A 24,043-nucleotide genomic window follows, 5' to 3' on the forward strand; every position below is an offset into this window, starting at 1 on the left:
TCTACTGATCCCGTGTACCCCTCTTCTCATCACGGAGACCTCTACTGATCCGGTGTATCCCTCTTCCCATCACTGAGACCTCTACTCACCCCGTGTACCCCTCTTCTCATCACTGAGACCTCTACTGACCTGAGTACCCCTCTTCTCATCACTAAGACCTCTACTGATCCTGTGTACCCCTCTTCTCATCACTGTGTCGACACTGTACCCAACTGTTGTAATGTCAGATTGAACATAGCGCTGGTTGCACACGCTCCATTTATTTCAATGGTGCTGACGAAACTAGTGGAGTACAAGCGCGCGGCTCTCTGGCAGTCTCGCTGAAAGGTAGAGAGTGGCGCTGTGCATGCGCAATTGACGCATGATTCAATCTCGTCCTCCCTATGTGGGACATAGCGAGCCTGAAGCGAGGACATGAGACCCCCATTCAGCAGTGACAGCCCTACCAATCAGACTTTTATCATCTATCCTGTGGATGGGGGATAATAGTTCTTTTTTGCTACAACCCCTTTAAGTGATGAAGGGCTCTCTCACGCCATCAGTTTTTATGCCAGTTTTTTGCGCGCATGATACGCGGTAACTAACTTTCCATTACTGGCAATGGTGCTTCTCACACACAACACGCGAAACGTGCAACATGTACTATCTAGGCACCGAGATAGTGTATGGGGATTAGTCAATACGCAATGGAGATATATGCGCAGTATCCGCCAGCAAACGCTGGTGTGAGAGCCCTAAGAGGCAGCTGCAGATCCAGGTCCATGGGAACACCTGTGCAAATGGAAGAGCGGAATGAGCGGCGGTCTGATGTTTTCGGATGAAGTTAAGTGGAACGTAATATATCGCCAAAATAATTATACTGACACACAGCACCAAATAACCGCTACATAATAGTGCCATATGGTAAAACCAATACAAGAGGGGCCGACAATAATACCATACACTGCCTACATAATACTCTCATACCGTGAGCATAAAGCAGAACCATACAGCTACTAACTCAGCTATTTGGTATCTACATAAAGCCATATTTACAGAAGCGAGTGTAATATTGCTAACACTCGAAATCACACGTCTTAACCCGCGATTTTCACTGCAAGTGTGATGCGTTTTGCGACTTATTCGCATCGCACTACATTTCCAAATGCATTTTTCATGGACGTGTAAAATCCCATGCAGCTTAAGTAGAGGGAGTTTTAAAATCGCACTTGTATGGAATTTGCATGTGAATGTGATCTTTAACTCGCCCATTAAAAATATAGGCGAGTATTCTGTAACACAAGAATGGGGCAGGCTGCGGTTTATCCGTCTCTCTGCAAGAGGAAAATCGCACACATGAATAGACCCATTCACAAATCTGGGTTATATTTCTGTATTCTACGTCTCACGACCCACAAAACATGTATGTAAAATGTTTATGTAAATAATCCCTTATAGTGAGCACATAACATTGCCACATAGTGAGAAACTAATACTACCATACAGAGATACCAATGCAATACTGTGCCCACCTAATGCTGACAGATATTACAATAGTGCCGCATAGTGTCCATCTAGTGCTGCCAGATACTGTCTACATGTGCCATACAGCAAACACGTAATAGTGCCACATAGTGTCCATCTAGTGCTGCCAGATACTGTCTACATGTGTCATACACGTAATAGTGCCACATCAGTGATAGGGGCCAATAAAAGGTGCAAGCGCTGGGGCAAACGATATAATGAGCTTCCACTAATACATCAACTAAAGTGCAACTGAGTTCCTCTCCAACCTCATGGTGTCCTTACCAATCTGTATGCGCATCATCAATAACCAAGAGAATCTTGGGCTTCAGGACCACGGGAGGCGCAGGAGGTCCTGTCTGTTCCACCAGGCCCGCCGCAGCTTGGGTGGTCTGTTTTACTGCATTGGTGATGGAGCTGAAGAGACTGGATCCAGAGGTTGAAGTGGAGGAAACTGGGACTTGTTGAGGTGGTTGTTGCTTCCTCTCCAGAGCTGGAGATACAGGAGAGCTGGTGGAGTTCTCCGGCCGCTGAAGATCCATCATGTAGCCATTAGGAAGGTTGGCCACAAAGCTGCTGTCAGAGAGTCGTCTACGGAGGAAATTCATGGCTGCAGCTCAGTGCAGGGTATCAAAAGCTTGTGGGTCTTGTTTTGGGGGATCTTTGTTCTTCTGCAACAACACTCAGTCTAAAAAGAAAAAAAAAACACACGAAATGTCATGAATCATGCTATCATACTGCCTCCTATGTACAAGAATATAACTACTATAATACTGCCCCCTATGTACAAGAATATAACTACTATAATACTGCCCCCTATGTACAAGAATATAATTACTATAATACTGCCCCCTATGTACAAGAATATAACTACTATAATACTGCCCCCTATGTACAAGAATATAACTACTATAATACTGCCCCCTATGTACAAGAATATAACTACTATAATACTGCCCCCTATGTACAAGAATATAACTACTATAATACTGCTCCCTATGTACAAGAATATAACTACTATAATACTGCCCCCTATGTACAAGAATATAATTACTATAATACTGCCCCCTATGTACAAGAATATAACTACTATAATACTGCCCCCTATGTACAAGAATATAACTACTATAATACTGCCCCCTATGTACAAGAATATAACTACTATAATACTGCCCCCTATGTACAAGAGTATAACTACTATAATACTGCCCCCTATGTACAAGAATATAACTACTATAATACTGCTCCCTATGTACAAGAATATAACTACTATAATACTGCCCCCTATGTACAAGAATATACCTACTATAATACTGCCCCCTATGTACAAGAATATATCTACTATAATACTGCTCCCTATGTACAAGAATATAACTACTATAATACTGCCCCCTATGTACAAGAATATAACTACTATAATACTGCCCCCTATGTACAAGAGTATAACTACTATAATACTGCCCCCTATGTACAAGAATATAACTACTATAATACTGCCTTCTATGTACAAGAATATAACTACTAAAATACTGCTCATATGTACAAGAATATAACTACTGTAATACTGCCCCCTATGTACAAGAATATAACTACTGTAATACTGCCCCCTATGTACAAGAATATAACTACTATAATACTGCCCCCTATGTACAAGAATATAACTACTGTAATACTGCCCCCTATGTACAAGAATATAACTACTGTAATACTGCCCCCTATGTACAAGAATATAACTACTATAATACTGCCCCCTATGTACAAGAATATAACTACTGTAATACTGCCCCCTATGTACAAGAATATAACTACTATAATACTGCCCCCTATGTACAAGAATATAACTAATATAATAATACCCATATGTACAAGAATATAACTACTATAATACTGCTCATATGTACAAGAATATAACTACTATAATACTGCCCCCTATGTACAAGAATATAACTACTATAATACTGCTCCTATGTACAAGAATATAACTACTATAATACTGCCCCCTATGTACAAGAATATAACTACTATAATACTGCCCCCTATGTAGAAGAATATAACTACTATAATACTGCCCCTATGTACAAGAATATAACTACTATAATACTTCTATGTACAAGAATATAACTAGAATAATACTGCCTCCTATGTACAAGAATATAACTACTATGATACTGCTCCCCTATGTACAAGAATATAACTACTATAATACTGCACCCTATGTACAAGAATATAACTACTATAATACTGCCCCCTATGTAGAAGAATATAACTACTATAATACGGCCCCCTATGTAGAAGAATATAACTACTATAATACTGCCCCCTATGTACAAGAATATAACTACTATAATACTGCCCCCTATGTACAAGAATATAACTACTATAATACTGTCCCCTATGTACAAGAATATACCTACTATAATACTGCTCATGTGTACAAGAATATAACTACTATAATACTGCTCCAATGTACAAGAATATAACTACTATAATACTGCTCCTATGTACAAGAATATAACTACTATAATACTGCCTCCTATCTACAAGAATATACCTACTATAATACTGCCTCCTATGTACAAGAATATAACTACTATAATACTGCCTCCTATGTACAAGAATATAACTACTATAATACTGCCTCCTATGTACAAGAATATAACTACTATAATACTGCTCCAATGTACAAGAATATAACTACTATAATACGGCCCCCTATATACAAGAATATAACTACTATAATACTGCTCCTATGTACAAGAATATAACTACTATAATACTGCCCCCTGTGTACAAGAATATAACTACTATAATAGTGCCCCCTATGTACAAGAATATAACTACTATAATACTGCTCCTATGTGCAAGAATATAATTACTATAATACTGCCCCCTGTGTACAAGAATATAATTACTATAATACGGCCTCCTATGTACAAGAATATAACTACTATAATACGGCCTCCTATGTACAAGAATATAACTACTATAATACTGCCCCCTATGTACAAGAATATAACTACTATAATACTGCTCCTATGTACAAGAATATAACTACTATAATACTGCCTCCTATGTACAAGAATATAATTACTATAATACTGCCCCCTGTGTACAAGAATATAATTACTATAATACTGCCCCCTGTGTACAAGAATATAACTACTATAATAGTGCCCCCTGTGTACAAGAATACAACTACTATAATACTGCCCCCTATGTACAAGAATATAACTACTATAATACTGCCCCAATGTACAAGAATATAATTACTATAATACTGCCCCCTGTGTACAAGAATATAACTACTATAATACTGCTCCCTATGTACAAGAATATAACTACTATAATACTGCCCCCTATGTACAAGAATATAACTACTATAATACTGCCCCCTATGTACAAGAATATAACTACTATAATACTGCCCTCTATGTACAAGAATATAACTACTATAATACTGCCCCCTATGTACAAGAATATAACTATTATAATACTGCCCCCTATGTACAAGAATATAACTACTATAATACTGCTCCCTATGTACAAGAATATAACTACTATAATACTGCCCCCTATGTACAAGAATATAACTACTATAATACTGCCTCCTATGTACAAGAATATATCTACTATAATACTGCCCCCTATGTAAAAGAATATAACTACTATAATGCTGCCTCCTATGTACAAGAATATAACTACTATAATAGTGCCCCCTATGTACAAGAATATAACTACTATAATACTGCCCTCTATATACAAGAATATAACTACTATAATACTGCCTCCTATGTACAAGAATATAACTACTATAATACTGCTCCCTATGTACAAGAATATAGCTACTATAATACTGCCTCCTATGTACAAGAATATATCTACTATAATACTGCCCCCTATGTACAAGAATATAACTACTATAATAGTGCCCCCTATGTACAAGAATATAACTACTATAATACTGCCCCCTATGTACAAGAATATAACTACTATAATACTGTCCCCTATGTATAAGAATATAACTACTATAATACTGCCCCCTGTGTACAAGAATATAACTACTATAATACTGCCTCCTATGTACAAGAATATAACTACTATAATACTGCTCCCTATGTACAAGAATATAACTACTATAATACTGCCCCTATGTACAAGAATATAACTACTATAATACTGCTCCTATATACAAGAATATAGCAACTATAATACTGCCCCCTATGTACAAGAATATAACTACTATAATACTGCCCTCTATATACAAGAATATAACTACTATAATACTGCCTCCTATGTACAAGAATATAACTACTATAATACTGCCCCCTGTGTACAAGAATATAACTACTATAATACTGCCTCCTATGTACAAGAATATAACTACTATAATACTGCTCCCTATGTACAAGAATATAACTACTATAATACTGCCCCCTATCTACAAGAATATAACTACTATAATACTGCCCCCTATCTACAAGAATATAACTACTATAATACTGCCCCCTATGTACAAGAATATAACTACTATAATACTGCTCCTATGTACAAGAATATAACTACTATAATACTGCCCCCTATGTACAAGAATATAGCTACTATAATACTGCTCCCTATGTACAAGAATATAGCTACTATAATACTGCTCCATATGTACAAGAACATAACTACTATAATACTGCCCCCTGCTATCTTTTTGTTAGGTTTTGTTATACACAGTTTTGCATTTAGTGCCACAATGGATGTTTTGTGTATTGGGATAGCTCTTCAGATCCTATCATGTAACGCTCCGGTGTATAAGTGGGTTATACTGAATTCGGTTCCTCTGTGTTGCGCTCCGATAGCGGATGTACATTTGTTTAATCTTAGATGTTATATTCCCCCCTGACTCGCTGAGTCACTAAGCTCAGAGTATTTGTGGCTCCGGATCTTTCTGGGTTCTTTAAAACATTAAGAACACAGGAAACATCTTCACGTTATCAGATGCATACAGCAATAATGTGCCCCAGGGGGAACACTATGTGGGACGGACGACAAACATGCATCATTTCCTGTATACCGACAGGACCGGGTATTTATAGGTTTGTGGCCATCAAATCTCCCAAGTAATCTAGTCTTATGTAAATGTCTTAGGTATGGCATATTGGAATGTTCCGCAGCTAATATAATCTCTGCTTGCTTTTAGTGAATAGAAACATCTTGTCTACATCCAAAGAGCCTGAAAACCTGTTGTAACTTTGTGGTTCTTACACCTATTTGTTTTAATGTGCCATCATCTGCCACAGATCTCCTTCTTATAACTATTATATTGTTACTAGCGGATATATCCGGCTTCGCCCGAGTTAATGTGGTACAGGTGTTTACGTGTTGGTCCTACAGAAAATTTTATGAAGTTGTGGTTACTTTAGAGGAACCATGGAATAAAATCTGTATACACAGAGAAGCGTTAGATTATCCTCAGGCTGCATGCACTGATGTCCCTCTGCAGAATGCGCCACCCCTCCTCACTTAGGACCCAAAGAATGTTCGCGCCAAATTGTGTCGAGTCAGTCAGTGAGTGGGGGCTTTTGAGATATATATATATTGTAGCAACACGGGGGTTAATGAATACGCCAAATGGTTAGTTTATTTATACAAGTTTTAGCAGAACATAAACGACTGGGTCTCCAGAGAAATCATAAAGTTTGCAAAAGTCCTTTCAATTTAATCCTTCATAGTCCACAGGGGGAGCAAGTAAGTCCACAGCTGAGGGAGACAGTAATAAGTCCATTTGTTTTCACAGACCTGTAGTTGTCCAGAGCGCAGCTGGTCTTTAAGTCGTAGTGTCTCTAGACCTCAATCAGAGGGCCATAGCTCCCCAAGCGTCCCGGCAGAACAACACGGCTCTCCGCCTGGTCACAGCGTCTCTCTCTGTTTACAACAGGAGTCAGGTTCACCAGAAGTCTGGTCACAACGCAAGTCTGGTTCCAACTGCAGTCTGGTTCTCCCAGACACACACATCTCCTCCTTACTTCCACCTGTCCATTTACATAGCTTGCTGGTTCAGGTGGAAGAACTGGCCTGGAGTATTATTGGACCGATGTACATCACAGTAGCTAACAACCTCTGTGACATACATCTTCCATTCCATACCATACCTGTGGGTGTTTTTCCTCTTGTCTCAGGCACCAGACTGACTGTCTGTTGCCCCCTACAGGCCATTCTCTGTAGCACACCCCTACAATAGATAGATCGATCGATAGTCAGATATGAGATAGATAGATAGATAGATAGGAGATAGATAGGAGATAGATAGACAGATATGAGATAGATAGATAGATAGATAGATAGATAGGAGATAGATACATAGATAGATATGAGATAGATAGATAGATAGATAGATAGATAGATAGATAGATAGATAGGAGATAGATAGATAGATAGGAGATAGATAGATAGATAGGAGATAGATAGATAGGAGATAGATAGGAGATAGATAGGAGATAGATAGATAGATAGATAGATAGATAGATAGGAGATAGATAGATAGATAGATAGATAGATAGATAGATAGATAGATAGATAGATATGAGATAGATAGATAGATATGAGATAGATAGATAGATAGATATGAGATAAATAGATAGATAGATAGATAGATAGATAGATAGATAGATAGATAGATAGATAGATAGGAGATAGATAGATAGATATGAGATAGATAGATAGGAGATAGATATGAGATAGATACATAGATAGATAGGAGATAGATAGATAGATAGATAGGAGATAGATAGATAGATAGATAGATAGATACGAGATAGATAGATAGATAGATAGATATTATGTCTTAAAAGCGATGGTCTCATTTGCACAATCCCTTTGCAGTGGGTAGATCTAAATTCTTTTTGGGGGGAGAGGGAGGAGGATAAAGAGTCTACCTGCTGGGACCCCCATTAAAAAGCATTTGGTAGAGTCAAAAGTGACACTGCAGGGAGAACGACTCATTACATGGCAGCCATAAGAACGACATGGGGTGGAAAAAGATTGTGCAGCTGAAATTGCAGGGATTTGTTGCAGTGTATCAGTGTAGACTATCTTCTGAGTCAGACGGTGCACCAGCAATATAAATGTTCCCTGCCTGTCCTTGTTGTTAACGCCTACCTAGTGTACATTGTAACAAAAGAGAAGATGTTCAGTAACATTGTGTATATTTTAAAGGGGATGCTCTTTTTTAGAAACCTCTGGGAGGTCAATGGCTGGGATCACACAGGGCGAATTTGCCGCGGAAATTCTGTGCGGAATTTTGCTGCGGCAAGTCCGCCTGCAGCCGCTACTCCTGAGATTAGCCAGCCATGTGGACGAGATTTGTCAAAAATCTTGGCCACACGGGACAGCCAATCCGTCGCAACAAAGCCGGCATAGGCCGGCACTGTGGCGCGGATTCCCCAGCCACAGTATGTCCAATTTTATTTTTTCTGTTGCGGCCACACTGCTCTCTATGGAAGTGCTGGCCGCAACGGAAAAGCACGCGGCCAAGCCGCTCCAAAACCCGCGGCTAAGTGCCACAGGTTTTGGAGCTGCGCTTATTCCACGGAAATCTCACGTTTTTTTGCTGCGGCAAAACCGCAAGATCTTTGGTGGGATTCCACCCTGTGAGAACCCATCCTATAGGTTACACAGACAAACAGCTGATTTCAATGTGTTATACTTTATTTTTCCTGCGGGAGTGCTGCAGGGAAATTGAACACTCGCTGCCAGGCTGTCTTGCAGATTATAGTTGATCACTGGAGTTTACAGCAGCAGGGCATCATGTGATCATTTATCATTATGGACTCTTCTAACAAAAGATGGATTGTTCAAAGCGAAGAACCCCTATAAAAGGGGTGTCCAGGGAGAGGAAATACCTGATCCAATCTGGCCCCTCCTGTTCTGTGGTCCCTCCACCTTCCCAGGGTCGGTTATGTCATCACAGGGGGCCTGGCAATAACCAAGCCAGACACCATATCTGTGATGGCCAATGTAGACACAGAGAAAGGCGCTGGCTTACTTTTCCAACAGCCAGCCCCCTGCGATGACAACACCGCCAACGAAAAGTCCCGTCCATGTAATCCGGTGCTGGAGCCAAGCAGCGAATGGAGGCACCGGCGCTGGATCAGGTATTTCTCTTTCCTGGATAACCACTTTAAAGGTGTTGCATCATTTTAGAAGAACTTGGCTGTTTTCTTCCAGAAACAGCGCCACTTTCGCCCATCGCTTTGTGTGCGGAACTGCAGCGGAGGCTTAGTTGTGTGAGGAGCAGACAAGGTCTACGTTTTTCTAATCTAATGCAACCCCCGTACTTTTTAAAACCTTTTGATATGTCTTAGGGACATGCGGCAAAAGGTTTGATCACTGGGGGTCCGGCTGCTGAGACCCCATGGATCGACTGAACGAGCCAGGTAAAGCGCTCGTGTGTTGTCACCGCTCACTAGCTGAAGAAGGCTCATTAGACCGTCCTGTGAGTGATCAGAGACGACCCGGGGATGAGGTCTTCTGCTGCTTTGTTCTCGTGATCAGTGGTGGTCTCAGCAGCCGCACCCCATGATTACATCTTAAACGTCGAAAGTTTTTAGAAAGAGACGTTATACTTTAATGTGCTCTGTGCTTCAAAGCCGCAGCATCGCAGCCGACGGGGTGCCATCTTATGGAAGACTGATGAAACTTCAGTGGGGTTACTACTGAAATATTTATTCCCTCCGTCAGGTTGGATTGGGCCGTCTGTGGAGCCATCTACAGGTCTCTCCAGAGATGTTGGACTGGGTACAAGTCAGGCTCTTGCTGGAACACCCAGGGACATTCCCAGAGTTATCCCCCTTCCTGTGTGGTCTTGGCTGTGTCCTTGGGGTCATTGTCTTGTTGGAAAGTGACCCTCCTGCCCAGTCTGAGGTCCCTTGCGCTCTGGATCAGGTATTCATTATCTCTGTACATTGTTCCATCCAGCTTTCCATCCCCCCTGACTAGTCTCCCCTCCCCAAGCATGATGTTCCACCACCAGGCTTCACTGTAGGGATGGTATTGGGCAGATGATGAGCGGCGCCTAGTTTCCATCCACCCTGACCGGTCTCCTTTCCCACATCATGATGCTCCCCCACCAGGCTTCACTGTAGGGATGGCATTGGGCCGGTGATGAGCGGTGCCTGGTTTCCATCCAGCTTGACTAGTCTCTCCTCCCCCAGCATGATGCTCCACCACCAGGCTTCACTGTAGGGATGGTATTGGGGCAGTGATGAGCGGCGCCTGGTTTCGATCCAACCTGACCGGTCTCCCCTCCCCTAGCACGATGTTCCACCACCAGACTTTACTGTAAGGATGGTATTGGGCAGATGATGAGCGGCGCCTGGTTTCCATCCACCCTGACTGGTCTCTTCTCCCCAGCCTGATGCTCCACCACCAGCTGTCACTGTAGGGATGGTATTGGGCCAGTGATGAGTGGCGCCTGGTTTCCTCCGAACAGAACGCTTAGAATTGAGCCCAAAAAGTTCCATCTAGGTGTCATAAGAGCAGAGAATCTCCCCGATTACTTAGTTTGGGGTCACCGGCTCTAGGAAGAGCCCTGGTTGTTCTTCCATGTAAGTATTATGGCGGCCGCTGGGATCTTGGTCTCCTCTCTTACAAGACCCTTCTCCCCCTTAGTTTGGGGTCGCCGGCTCTAGGAAGAGTGCTGGTTGTTCTTCCATGTAAGTATTATGGGGCCGCTGGGCTCTTGGTCTCCTCTCTTACAAGACCCTTGTCCCTTTAATTTGGTGGTCGGCAGCTCTAGGAAAGTCCTGGTTCTTTTCCATGTAAGTATTATGGCGGTCGCTGGGTTCTTGGTCACCTCTCATACAAGGCCCTTCTCCCCCTTAGTTTGGTGGTCGGCGGCTCTAGGAAGAGTCCTGGTTGTTCTTCCATGTAAGTATTATGGGGTCCGCTGGGCTCTTGGTCTCCTCTCTTACAAGACCCTTCTCCCCCTTAGTTTGGGGTCGGCGGCTCTAGGAAGAGCCATGGTTGTTCCTCCATGTAAGTATTATGGGGGCCACTGGACTCTTGGTCTCTTCTCTTATAAGATCCTTCTTCCCCTTAGTTTGGTGGCTCTAGGAAGAGTCCTGGTTGTTCCTCCATGTAAGTATTATGGGGGCTGCTGAGCTCTTGGGAACTTTCAGTGCAGCAGAAATGTTTTGTAGCTTCTCCAGATCTGTGCCCCCACACAATCCTGTCTCTGAGCTCCGCAGGCAGTTCTGTCCTCCTCATGGCTTGGTTTTGGCTCTGATATGCATTGTGAGATCTTATATAGATGGGGGGTGTACTTTACAAAGATTTCTTACATTCTGGCATTCTACACTTTGTCATTATGGGACACCTATTACAGAATGAGGGGGGGGGGGGGTACTTCATTTTTTTTTTACTTTGCACAAGGCCTCAATAAAACAAAACTTAAAAAAAAAAAATGAAAGGGTCTGAAGACTTTCTGAATGCAGTGTAAATCTCCCCTAATGCTGAACTTAGTGGAGTGGCCCTTTAAGAAACATTTTTTAACTACTAAAGATGTTGGGAATCTAATTCCGGATCAGTTACTACAGGTTTTGGCTCTCACTCAAATCCGTACATATGCCCAGAAATAACATAAGCTTGTGTGACATCGATGTAATCCCTGTATAATAGGATATGGCCACTTCCCTCCCCAACCCCTAGATGGCGCTCTCACAGCAGTAATCTATGTGCTTAGGCTTAGGAGATGTCTGGCGTTTCCCCGTAAGTCTTGGAGAAAGGATTTATAAATGCGCCATGTGGGATTTACAAGTAAAGAATGAACAAAAATAAAACCCTCTCCAAATAGTGATTTTTTTTCCGTTTGACCTAATTTTATCAAACTGGTTTATATCTGTCTGCTGGATGCACTGGAGACAGAGGCGAGCGGCATCGCTGCATGCAGTGTAAAGTATGGGATCAACAGATGATCCCCAGATGTATCTATTATTATAGGGGCCCCGGACAGAGCTCAGCTTGGGGCCCAACTTCAGTTACTTTCTCAGAATCGTTCCCTTGTTAGACTGCAGTCATTTATAATATACGCTACTCAAAAAATTAACATATAAATCACATATCAGATCTCAATGAATGAAAGTCGCGCTCGAGGACCTTCAGAGACAGATCACATGATTATTTACTGTGAGTTTGTGACTGTGGAGTGAAATAGCTCTTCTGCCATTCCCCCCAAATGGTCTTAGAGCTCACTAGGATTGCCTCCATCGGTCACAGTCATGCCATACATATACCACCCACCAATGACGTAGTCGGCAGGATGGTGCCAGCGGCGGAGTGCAGCCACCCCCTAGAAGGTGTCCGGTGGCTAGAGGACTACCAACATAAAAGGAAGGGGGGGATGTAAGGTGGGAACGTAAGGGGTAGATTCCCTTTTCATGTGCCTACCTCTATATGATCAAAGACAGAGGTCACATATTTATTTATCGTGATTTTGTGGCATTGGATAGGTCATCAATAGTTGATTGGAAGGGGCCCGCCACTTGGGATCCCAGCTGATCAGCTGATCGCAGTGACAGCAGCGCTTGGGTGAGCAGTCCATACCAGGCACAGCGCTGTACGTCACATTGCAGCCCAATCCCACTCACTGGAATGGAACAGAACTGCTCTCAGGCCCTGTGACTGATGTACCTGAATCTGGAGGTATCACTCCTTAAGGAGAGCGCCAAGAAGGTCAGGAGACTTATAAGACCATGCATGCTCCTCTGGGTAATATGCAATTAAGGGAAATAGAACAATCCCTCTGCAGCGCCACCTATTGGATGGTAGCTTTCCTTCAAATCAATGCCTGACCCTTTAGACAGCTCTTTTAGAAAATTGATTGGGCATTGAATCACAAGCCTGAGAAGAGACGGCAGTACTCCCCTCCATACAAACGTCTGCATGACCCAGGATGGAACTCTACGTCATTTTGTGTGAAGGGGTTAAAACCACATGAATAAATCTTTAAGTAAACAAAATACCCTTCATTTCCCCATTTCAGAAATAATGCCCACTGTGCCCCCTCTGAAAAATAATGGCCTCAACATCCCTTTCAAGCAATAAAGTAGAAGCCAGTATGGACCTCCTCTATCGCTCCTCCAGTCACTGGCAGCCAGTACCACCATCCTCCTCTGTCGCTCCCCGGTCACTGGCAGTCAGGGCTGCCATCCTTCTCTGTCGCTGGCAGTCAGGGCCGCCGTCCTCCTCTGTCGCTGGCAGTCAGTGCCGCCGTCCTCTTCTGTCGCTCCTCCGGTTGCTGGCAGTCAGCACCGCCGTCCTCCTCTGTCGTTCCCCGGTCGCTGGCAGTCAACGCCGCCGTCCTCCTCTGTCACTTCTCCAGTTGCTCGCAGTCAGGGCCGCCGTCCTCCTCTGTCGCTCCCCGGTCTCTGGCAGTCAGCGCCGCCGTTCTCCTCTGTCGCTCCCCAGTCACTGGCAGTCAGGGCCGCCATCCTCCTCTGTCGCTCCCCGGTCTCTGGCAGTCAGCGCCGCCGTCCTCCTCTGTCGCTCCCCAGTCGCTGGCAGTCAGTGCCACCATCCTCCTCTGTCGTTCCCCGGTCTCTGGCAGTCAGCGCCGTCGTCCTCCTCTGTCGTTCCCCGGTCGCTGGCAGTCAGTACCGCCGTCCTCCTCTGTCGCACCCCGGTCTCTGGCAGTCTGCGCCACCGTCCTCCTCTGTCGCTCCCCGGTCTCTGGCAGTCAGCGCTGTCATCCTCCTCTGTCGCTCCCCGGTCACTTGCAGTCAGGGCCGCCGTCCTCCTCTGTCGCTCCCCAGTCGCTGGCAGTCAGTGCCGCCATCCTCCTCTGTCGCTCCCCGGTCGCTGGCAGTCAGCACCGCCGTCCTCCTCTGTCGCTCCTCCGGGCGCTGGCAGCCAGTACAGTCGTCGTCCTCTGAATTCTGTGTTATGCGATCATGTGACAAACACAGGATTGCTGCCGGCATTCCTCGGCCTCACTAATGCTGACCCCGGGGATTGACTGCACTGATCTGTGGAACACAGCAGGGGACAGCGGCGCTGACAGCCAGTGACCGGGCAGCGACAGAGGAGGTCTTTACTTTATTAAACTCACCTAAAAATATATATTTAAAACTGGGGCAACTGACATACCTGACCCAGCAGCCCCCTGTGACCGACCCCAGGACCTCAGCAGCCCCGTGTGACCGACCCCAGGACCCCAGCAGCACCCTGTGACTGACCCCGGCAGCCCTCTGGGACCGACCCCAGGACCCCAGCAGCCAGTTGCCCCCACCGTTGCAGTGAGTGGTATTTTGAAGACTAACAGGGACTGTTCAGTCGAGGATCACTCACATGTGCACTAATTGTCAGAAACCAACCACTCTAGTTCCCTGTTGTACCGCCTCTAGCTTGGATACAAGATGTGATATGGGAAGGGAGGGGGGCATGGAGGCTCTAGTTCCCTGTTGTACCGCCTCTAGCTTGGATACAAGATGTGATACAGGCGGGCATAGGGGCTCTAGTACTCTGTTGTTCTGATCAGATGCTCCTCTCTACTGGTGGTCTATAGGGGACGTCCTGAGCCCGGTCACCTTGTGTGCCCCCATCCACTGATCCCAACAACCCCTAACAGTCTGGTCAGATGCTCCTCTCTACTGGTGGTCTGTAGGGGGCGTCCTGAGCCCGGTCACCTTGTGTGCCCTCACACATCCACTGGTCCCAACACCTCCTAATAGTCTGGTCAGATGCTCCTCTACTGGTGGTCTGTAGGGGACGTCCTGAGCCCGGTCACCTTGTGTGCCCTCACACATCCACTGGTCCCAACACTTCCTAACAGTCTGGTCAGATGCTCCTCTACTGGTGGTCTGTAGAGGGTCCTGAGCCCGGTCACCTTGTGTGCCCTCACACATCCACTGGTCCCAACACCTCCTAATAGTCTGGTCAGATGCTCCTCTACTGGTGGTCTGTAGAGGGTGTCCTGAGCCCGGTCACCTTGTGTGCCCTCACACACCCACTGGTCCCAACACTTCCTAACAGTCTGGTCAGATGCTCCTCTACTGGTGGTCTGTAGAGGGTCCTGAGCTCGGTCACCTTGTGTGCCCTCACACATCCACTGGTCCCAACACCTCCTAATAGTCTGGTCAGATGCTCCTCTCTACTGATGGTCTGTAGGGGGCGTCCTGAGCCCGGTCACCTTGTATGCCCTCACACATCCACTGGTCCCAACACCTCCTAACAGTCTGGTCAGATGCTCCTCTATACTGGTGGTCTATAGGGGGCGTCCTGAGCCCGGTCACCTTGTGTGCCCCCATCCACTGGTCCCAACACCTCCTAACAGTCTGGTCAGATGCTCCTCTATACTGGTGGTCTATAGGAGGTGTCCTGAGACTGGTCACCTTGTTTGGCCATCCAGCTTCACACATACCAATAATGCGCCCCCCTCTGGTAACGGGGTGACACGGAGTCGTGGAGGCGTTAAGTTGTCAACAAGCTCTACACAAGCGGAAGAAGAGGTCACTGCACACAAGGGGCCTCCGAGAGCCTCTTATAGGCCAAGGACGGAACCACTTTTAGGGCCTCCGGTGACAAGACCGTTCATCTAATCACCACAACTCTCATCATTACAGATCTGTCTGGAACCGCATGGCGGGTTTGGCAGCGAAATAACAAGTTCTTCTGCGGTCCGGGGGGGGGGGGGGGGGGGTATAGTCCACAATGAGTGTATAAATAAATGAGCACTAAGGGGGTTGTCTGCATTGAACCATCTCTGGACAACCCCTTCCCGTACAATACCATAACAGTGCCATACACCCCCTCTACCCGCTGTGTCCTGTGATGGCGCTCGGTCCCCCGCTCCAGAGATCCATCACTGAGCTCTGTTATCGCCTGCAGCCGCTGTGGCGTCCCATAAAACGGGCAGAACTGCAGCCATAAACATGGACCGGAGCGGTGGGGACCGAGCGATATAGCGGACATCAGTAGAGCGAGTATGTGCCAGTTGGTTATGTTAGCGCACAGGGAAGAGGTTGTCCGGAGTCCTCTTAACTTGGACAACCCCTTTAGGTGGGAGGGCAAAATGTTCCAAAACAAATCAGGAGCCAATTAGCATTCGATGGGAGGTGCATGCCGAACGAGCGCACAAAGTTATTGGCTAGTTGTTGGAAGACAGTGATTACCTGTTCACACCAAACGGTAATTAATCGTCCAGTGACTACTTGTAGGTGAGCTGAAACAAAGAGACTACTAAACAAATTCCCCCTGGCACCAAGTCGGTGGCCGTGCTTAGATCGCCCTATCGAGTGGCTATTCAGACGCTAGTTGTCCCGTGTGAAGGCAGCCTTAGGCTAACTGTTAAGTCTGGCAGGAGCGAAGAGTGTGACTATGGGCTCCGCCACAGTCCTGCCTCTATTTCGTTATTCAGGACTTGAGGAAAGTTGGGTGGGTGCTACAATGGATCCGCATTGGCTGCCACCCAACTTTCTCGGAAACAGATAAAGCTAAGAAACTAAGTCAGGGTTAAACGGCAAGGACACTCGCCGTGACTGGAGACGTCTAGAAGGAATGATTGAGGAGCGGGCATCAGGGCGGGCATGACATAAACCTCTGTTGCTGTCACTTTGTGATGTGGGGACATGAGGAGATGCTGGATGGGTTGGCGCGGCTGTGTGGGCGTCCTGTCAGCTCTCGTCAGCCGCCTCCTCTCTGCAGAGCGCTCAGCCAAACGGAGGATTCTGCACCAACCCAGCAAATACCATTACATAGTGCCCAGTGCTACGCCAGTCTAGTGCCAATCATTTTGGAGATCACTTTACTGCAGTATTAGGGGAGCACTATATGGCAGTATTATGTGGGTACTGTTATGCTGGCATTTTACTGTAGTATTATATGAATGCTATAGGGCGGTATTATGGGGGCACTATATAGCATTATTATGTAAACACTATATGGCAGTATTATGTCAGTGCTGTAAGATGAGAAGAACTTGATTGCAGTATTATATGGGCACTCATTGTGTCAGTGAAATTTGTTGGGAACTTGCTTGCAGTGTGCCGCATTGTTTTGCCACATTATGGCAGTATTGCGTGGGTACTGTTTTGGCACTTAGTATTATGAGAGCAGTATGATAGGGACACTGTGTGACATGATTATGTGGGCATTACATGGCAGTAATATGTTAGTGCTGTGAGTTGAGAACATGATTGTAGTACTATGGTATTTAGGCACTTTGTGGCAATATTGTGTGGAACATGGTTTTGCCACATTATAGCAGTATTATGTAGTACAGTATGGCAGTATTATGTGGGTGCTGTCATTTGTGCTCTTTTCGATAGTTTCATACAAAGCACTATAAAGCAGCATTATGTGGGTGTTGTCATTTGGACATTTTACTGTAGTGGTATGTGATAACTGTATGGCAGCATTATGTAGCCACTCTATAGCAGTATTATGTGGTTGCTGTTATTTGCGCACGTTACAATAGCATCATATATGCATTGCATGGCAGCATTATATGGGTGCTATCATTAGAGCACATTACCATGGTATCCTATAGACACTGTATCGTAGCATAATGAGGGTACTATATGCGCCGCCCTACATTGTATCCCTCATCCACAGCACTGCCCTACATTGTATCCCTCAACCACAGCACCGCCCTACATTATATCCCTCATCCACAGCACCGGCCTACATTGTATCCCTCAACCACAGCCCCGCCCTACATTGTATCCCTCAACCACAGCACCGCCCTACACTGTATCCCTTATTCACAGCACCGCGCCGACCTACATTGTATCTCTCATCCCCCGCAACGCGCCACCGTACATTGTATCCCTCATCCACAGCATTCGCGTCACCCTACATTGCCTCCCTCATCCACAGAACTGCGCCGGCCTAAATTGGATTCCTCATCTACAGCACCGCCCTACATTGCCTCCCTCATCCACAGCACTGCGCCGCCCTACATTGTATCCCTCATCCACAGCACCGCGCCACCGTACATTGCCTCCCTTATCCACAGTACTGCCCTACATTGCCTCCCTCATCCACGGCACCACCCTACATTGTATCCCTCATCCACAGCACCGTGCCGCCCTACATTGTATCCCTCATCCACAGCACCGCCCCGTTCACATTGTATCCCTCATCCACAGCATCGCGTCACCCTACATTGTATCCCTCATCTCCAGCACCGTGCCGCCGTACATTGTATCCCTCATCCACAGCACCGTCCTACATTGTATCCCTCATCCACAGCACCGCGTTGCCCTACATTGCCTCCCTCATCCACAGGACTGCGCCGCCCTACATTGTATCCCTCATCCACAGCACCGTGCCACCGTACATTGCCTCCCTTATCCACAGTACTGCCCTACATTGCCTCCCTCATCCATGGCACCACCCTACATTGTATCCCTCATCCACAGCACCGTGCCGCCCTACATTGTATCCCTCATCCACAGCACCGCCCCGTTCACATTGTATCCCTCATCCACAGCACCGCGTCACCCGACATTGTATCCCTCATCCCCAGCACCGTGCCGCCGTACATTGTATCCCTCATCCACAGCACCGCCCCGTTCACATTGTATCCCTCATCCACAGCACCGCATCACCCCACATTGTATCCCTCATCGCCAGCACCACGCCGTCCTACATTGTATCCCTCATCCACAGCACCGCGTTGCCCTACATTGCCTCCCTCATCCACAGGACTGCACCGCCCTACATTGTATCCCTCATCCACAGCACCGTGCCGTCCTACATTGTATCCCTCATCCACAGCACCGCGTTGCCCTACATTGCCTCCCTCATCCACAGGACTGCGCCGCCCTACATTGTATCCCTCATCCACAGCACCGTGCCACCGTACATTGCCTCCCTTATCCACAGTACTGCCCTACATTGCCTCCCTCATCCATGGCACCACCCTACATTGTATCCCTCATCCACAGCACCGTGCCGCCCTACATTGTATCCCTCATCCACAGCACCGCCCCGTTCACATTGTATCCCTCATCCACAGCACCGCGTCACCCGACATTGTATCCCTCATCCCCAGCACCGTGCCGCCGTACATTGTATCCCTCATCCACAGCACCGCCCCGTTCACATTGTATCCCTCATCCACAGCACCGCATCACCCCACATTGTATCCCTCATCGCCAGCACCACGCCGTCCTACATTGTATCCCTCATCCACAGCACCGCGTTGCCCTACATTGCCTCCCTCATCCACAGGACTGCACCGCCCTACATTGTATCCCTCATCCACAGCACCGTGCCGTCCTACATTGTATCCCTCATCCACAGCACCGCGTTGCCCTACATTGCCTCCCTCATCCACAGGACTGCGCCGCCCTACATTGTATCCCTCATCCACAGCACCGTGCCACCGTACATTGCCTCCCTTATCCACAGTACTGCCCTACATTGCCTCCCTCATCCATGGCACCACCCTACATTGTATCCCTCATCCACAGCACCGTGCCGCCCTACATTGTATCCCTCATCCACAGCACCGCCCCGTTCACATTGTATCCCTCATCCACAGCACCGCGTCACCCGACATTGTATCCCTCATCCCCAGCACCGTGCCGCCGTACATTGTATCCCTCATCCACAGCACCGTCCTACATTGTATCCCTCATCCACAGCACCGCGTTGCCCTACATTGCCTCCCTCATCCACAGGACTGCACCGCCCTACATTGTATCCCTCATCCACAGCACCGTGCCGCCCTACATTGTATCCCTCATCCACAGCACCGCCCTACATTGTATCCCTCATCCACAGCCCCTAGCCGCCCTGCATTGTATCCCTCATCCACAGCACCACCTCACCCTACATTGTATCCCTCATCCACAGCACCACACCGCCCTACATTGTATCCCTCATCCACAGCACCACACCGCCCTACATTGTATCCCTCATTCACAGTACTACACCACCCTACATTATATCCCTCATTCACAGCACTGCACCATCCTACATTGTATTCCTCATCCACAGCACCGCGTCGCCCTACATTGTATCCCTCATCCACAGCACCGCCCTACATTGCCTCTCTCATCCACAGGACTGCGCCACCCTACATTGTATCCCTCATCCACAGCACCGTGCCGCCCTACATTGTATCCCTCATCCACAGCACCGCCCTACATTGTATCCCTCATCCACAGCACCACACCGCCCTACATTATATCACTCATCCACAGCCCCTAACCGCCCTGCATTGTATCCCTCATCTACAGCACCGCCCCGCCCTACATTGTATCCCTCAACCACAGCACCGCCCTACACTGTATCCCTTATTCACAGCACCGCGCCGACCTACATTGTATCTCTCATCCCCCGCAACGCGCCACCGTACATTGTATCCCTCATCCACAGCATTCGCGTCACCCTACATTGCCTCCCTCATCCACAGAACTGCGCCGCCCTAAATTGGATTCCTCATCCACAGCACCGCGCTGCTATACATTGCATCCCTCATCTACATTACCACCCTACATTGGATCCCTCATCCACAGCACCGCACCAACCTACATTGTATCCCTCATCCACAGCACCGCCCTACATTGTATCCCTCATCTACAGCACCGCCCTACATTGCCTCCCTCATCCACAGCACTGCGCCGCCCTACATTGTATCCCTCATCCACAGCACCGCGCCACCATACATTGCCTCCCTTATCCACAGTACTGCCCTACATTGCCTCCCTCATCCACGGCACCACCCTACATTGTATCCCTCATCCACAGCACCGTGCCGCCCTACATTGTATCCCTCATCTCCAGCACCGTGCCGCCGTACATTGTATCCCTCATCCACAGCACCGTCCTACATTGTATCCCTCATCCACAGCACCGCGTTGCCCTACATTGCCTCCCTCATCCACAGCACTGCGCCGCCCTACATTGTATCCCTCATCCACAGCACCGTGCCACCGTACATTGCCTCCCTTATCCACAGTACTGCCCTACATTGCCTCCCTCATCCACGGCACCACCCTACATTGTATCCCTCATCCACAGCACCGTGCCGCCCTACATTGTATCCCTCATCCACAGCACCGCCCCGTTCACATTGTATCCCTCATCCACAGCACCACCCCACCCTACATTGTATCCCTCATACACAGCACCACAACGCCCTACATTGTATCCCTCATTCACAGTACTACACCACCCTACATTATATCCCTCATCCACAGCACCGTGCCACCGTACATTGCCTCCCTTATTCACAGTACTGCCCTACATTGCCTCCCTCATCCACGGCAACACCCTACATTGTATCCCTCATCCATAGCACCGTGCCGTCCTACATTGTATCCCTCATCCACAGCACCACCCCGTTCACATTGTATCCCTCATCCACAGCACCGCGTCACCCTACATTGTATCCCTCATCCCCAGCACCGTGCCGCCCTACATTGTATCCCTCATCCACAGCACCGTCCTACATTGTATCCCTGATCCACAGCACCGCGTTGCCCTACATTGCCTCCCTCATCCACAGGACTGTGCCGCCCTACATTGTATCCCTCATCCACAGCACCGCCCTACATTGTATCCCTCATCCACAGCACCGCACCACCCTACATTATATCACTCATCCACAGCCCCTAGCCGCCCTGCATTGTATCCCTCATCCACAGCACCACCCCACCCTACATTGTATCCCTCATCCACAGCACCACACCGCCCTACATTGTATCCCTCATTCACAGTACTACACCACCCTACATTATATCCCTCATCTACAGCACTGCACCATCCTACATTGTATTCCTCATCCACAGCACCGCGTCGCCCTACATTGTATCCCTCAGCCACAGCACCGCCCTACATTGCCTCTCTCATCCACAGCACTGCGCCGCCCTACATTGTATCCCTCATCCACAGCACCGCGCCGCCATATATTGCCTCCCTCATCCACAGTACCGCCCTACATTGTATCCCTCATCCACAGTACCACACCACCCTACATTATATCTCTCTTCCACAGCACCGCACCGCCCTACATTGTATTCCTCATCCACAGCACCGCCCTACATTGTATCCCTCATCCACAGCACCGCGCCGCCCTACATTGTATTCCTCATCCACAGCACCGCCCTACATTGTATCCCTCATCCACAGCACCGCGCCGCCCTACATTGTATCCCTCATCCACAGCACCGCACCGCCCTACATTGTATTCCTCATCCACCGCACCGCCCTACATTGTATCCCTCATCCACAGCACCGCACCGCCCTACATTGTATCCCTCATCCACAGCACCGCACAGCCCTACATTGTATCCCTCATCCACAGCACCGCACCGCCCTACATTGTATCCCTCATCCACAGCACCGCACCGCCCTACATTGTATTCCTCATCCACAGCACCGCCCTACATTGTATCCCTCATCCACAGCACCGCACCGCCCTACATTGTATCCCTCATCCACAGCACCGCACAGCCCTACATTGTATCCCTCATCCACAGCACCGCACCGCCCTACATTGTATCCCTCATCCACAGCACCGCACCGCCCTACATTGTATTTCTCATCCACAGCACCGCCCTACATTGTATCCCCCATCCACAGCACCGCGCCCCCCTACATTGTATCCCTCATCCACAGCACCGCACCGCCCTACATTGTATTCCTTATCCACAGCACCGCCCTACATTGTATCCCTCATCCACAGCACCGCGCCGCCCTACATTGTATCCCTCATCCACAGCACCACACCGCCCTACATTGTATCCCTCATCCACAGTACCACACCACCCTACATTATATCTCTCATCCACAGCACCGCACCGCCCTACATTGTATCCCTCATCCACAGCACCGCCCTACATTATATCCCTCATCCACAGCACCGCACCGCCCTACATTGTATCCCTCATCCACAGCACCGCCCTACATTATATCCCTCATCCACAGCACCGCGCCGCCCTACATTGTATCCCTCATCCACAGCACCACACCGCCCTACATTGTATCCCTCATCCACAGTACCACACCACGCTACATTATATCTCTCATCCACAGCACCGCACCGCCCTACATTGTATTCCTCATCCATAGCACCGCCGTACATTGTATCCCTCATCTACAGCACCGCCCTACATTGCCTCTCTCATCCACAGCACTGCGCTGCCCTACATTGTATCCCTCATCCACAGCACCGCGCCACCATACATTGCCTCCCTTATCCACAGTACTGCCCTACATTGTATCCCTCACCCACAGCACCGCGCCGCCCTACATTGTATCCCTCATCCACAGCACCGCACAGCCCTACATTGTATCCCTCATCCACAGCACCGTGCCACCCTACATTGTATCCCTCATCCACAGCACCGCCCCGTTCACATTGTATCCCTCATCCACAGCACCGCATCACCCCACATTGTATCCCTCATCGCCAGCACCACGCCGCCGTACATTGTATCCCTCATTCACAGCACCGTCCTACATTGTATCCCTCATCCACAGCACTGCGTTGCCCTACATTGTATCCCTCATCCACAGCACCACATCGCCCATTCATCATATTCCT

The 24,043-nt window shown here is 47.7% G+C and overlaps 1 protein-coding gene across 1 annotated transcript in view; it reads right to left on the reverse strand.

Moving 5' to 3' along the window:
- Positions 1–24,043, reverse strand: part of SYN3 (synapsin III) — a 318,593-nt gene that overhangs the window by 218,960 nt on the left and 75,590 nt on the right. Inside the window, exon 2 of the mRNA XM_066590171.1 lies at positions 1,789–2,191. Within this exon, the coding sequence (XP_066446268.1) occupies positions 1,789–2,111 (323 nt within the window). The 5' untranslated portion in view covers positions 2,112–2,191. The remainder of the gene's footprint in view (positions 1–1,788; positions 2,192–24,043) is intronic.

Source organism: Eleutherodactylus coqui, chromosome 2 (genome assembly GCF_035609145.1).
Source record: "Eleutherodactylus coqui strain aEleCoq1 chromosome 2, aEleCoq1.hap1, whole genome shotgun sequence".
NCBI lineage: Eukaryota > Metazoa > Chordata > Amphibia > Anura > Eleutherodactylidae > Eleutherodactylus > Eleutherodactylus coqui.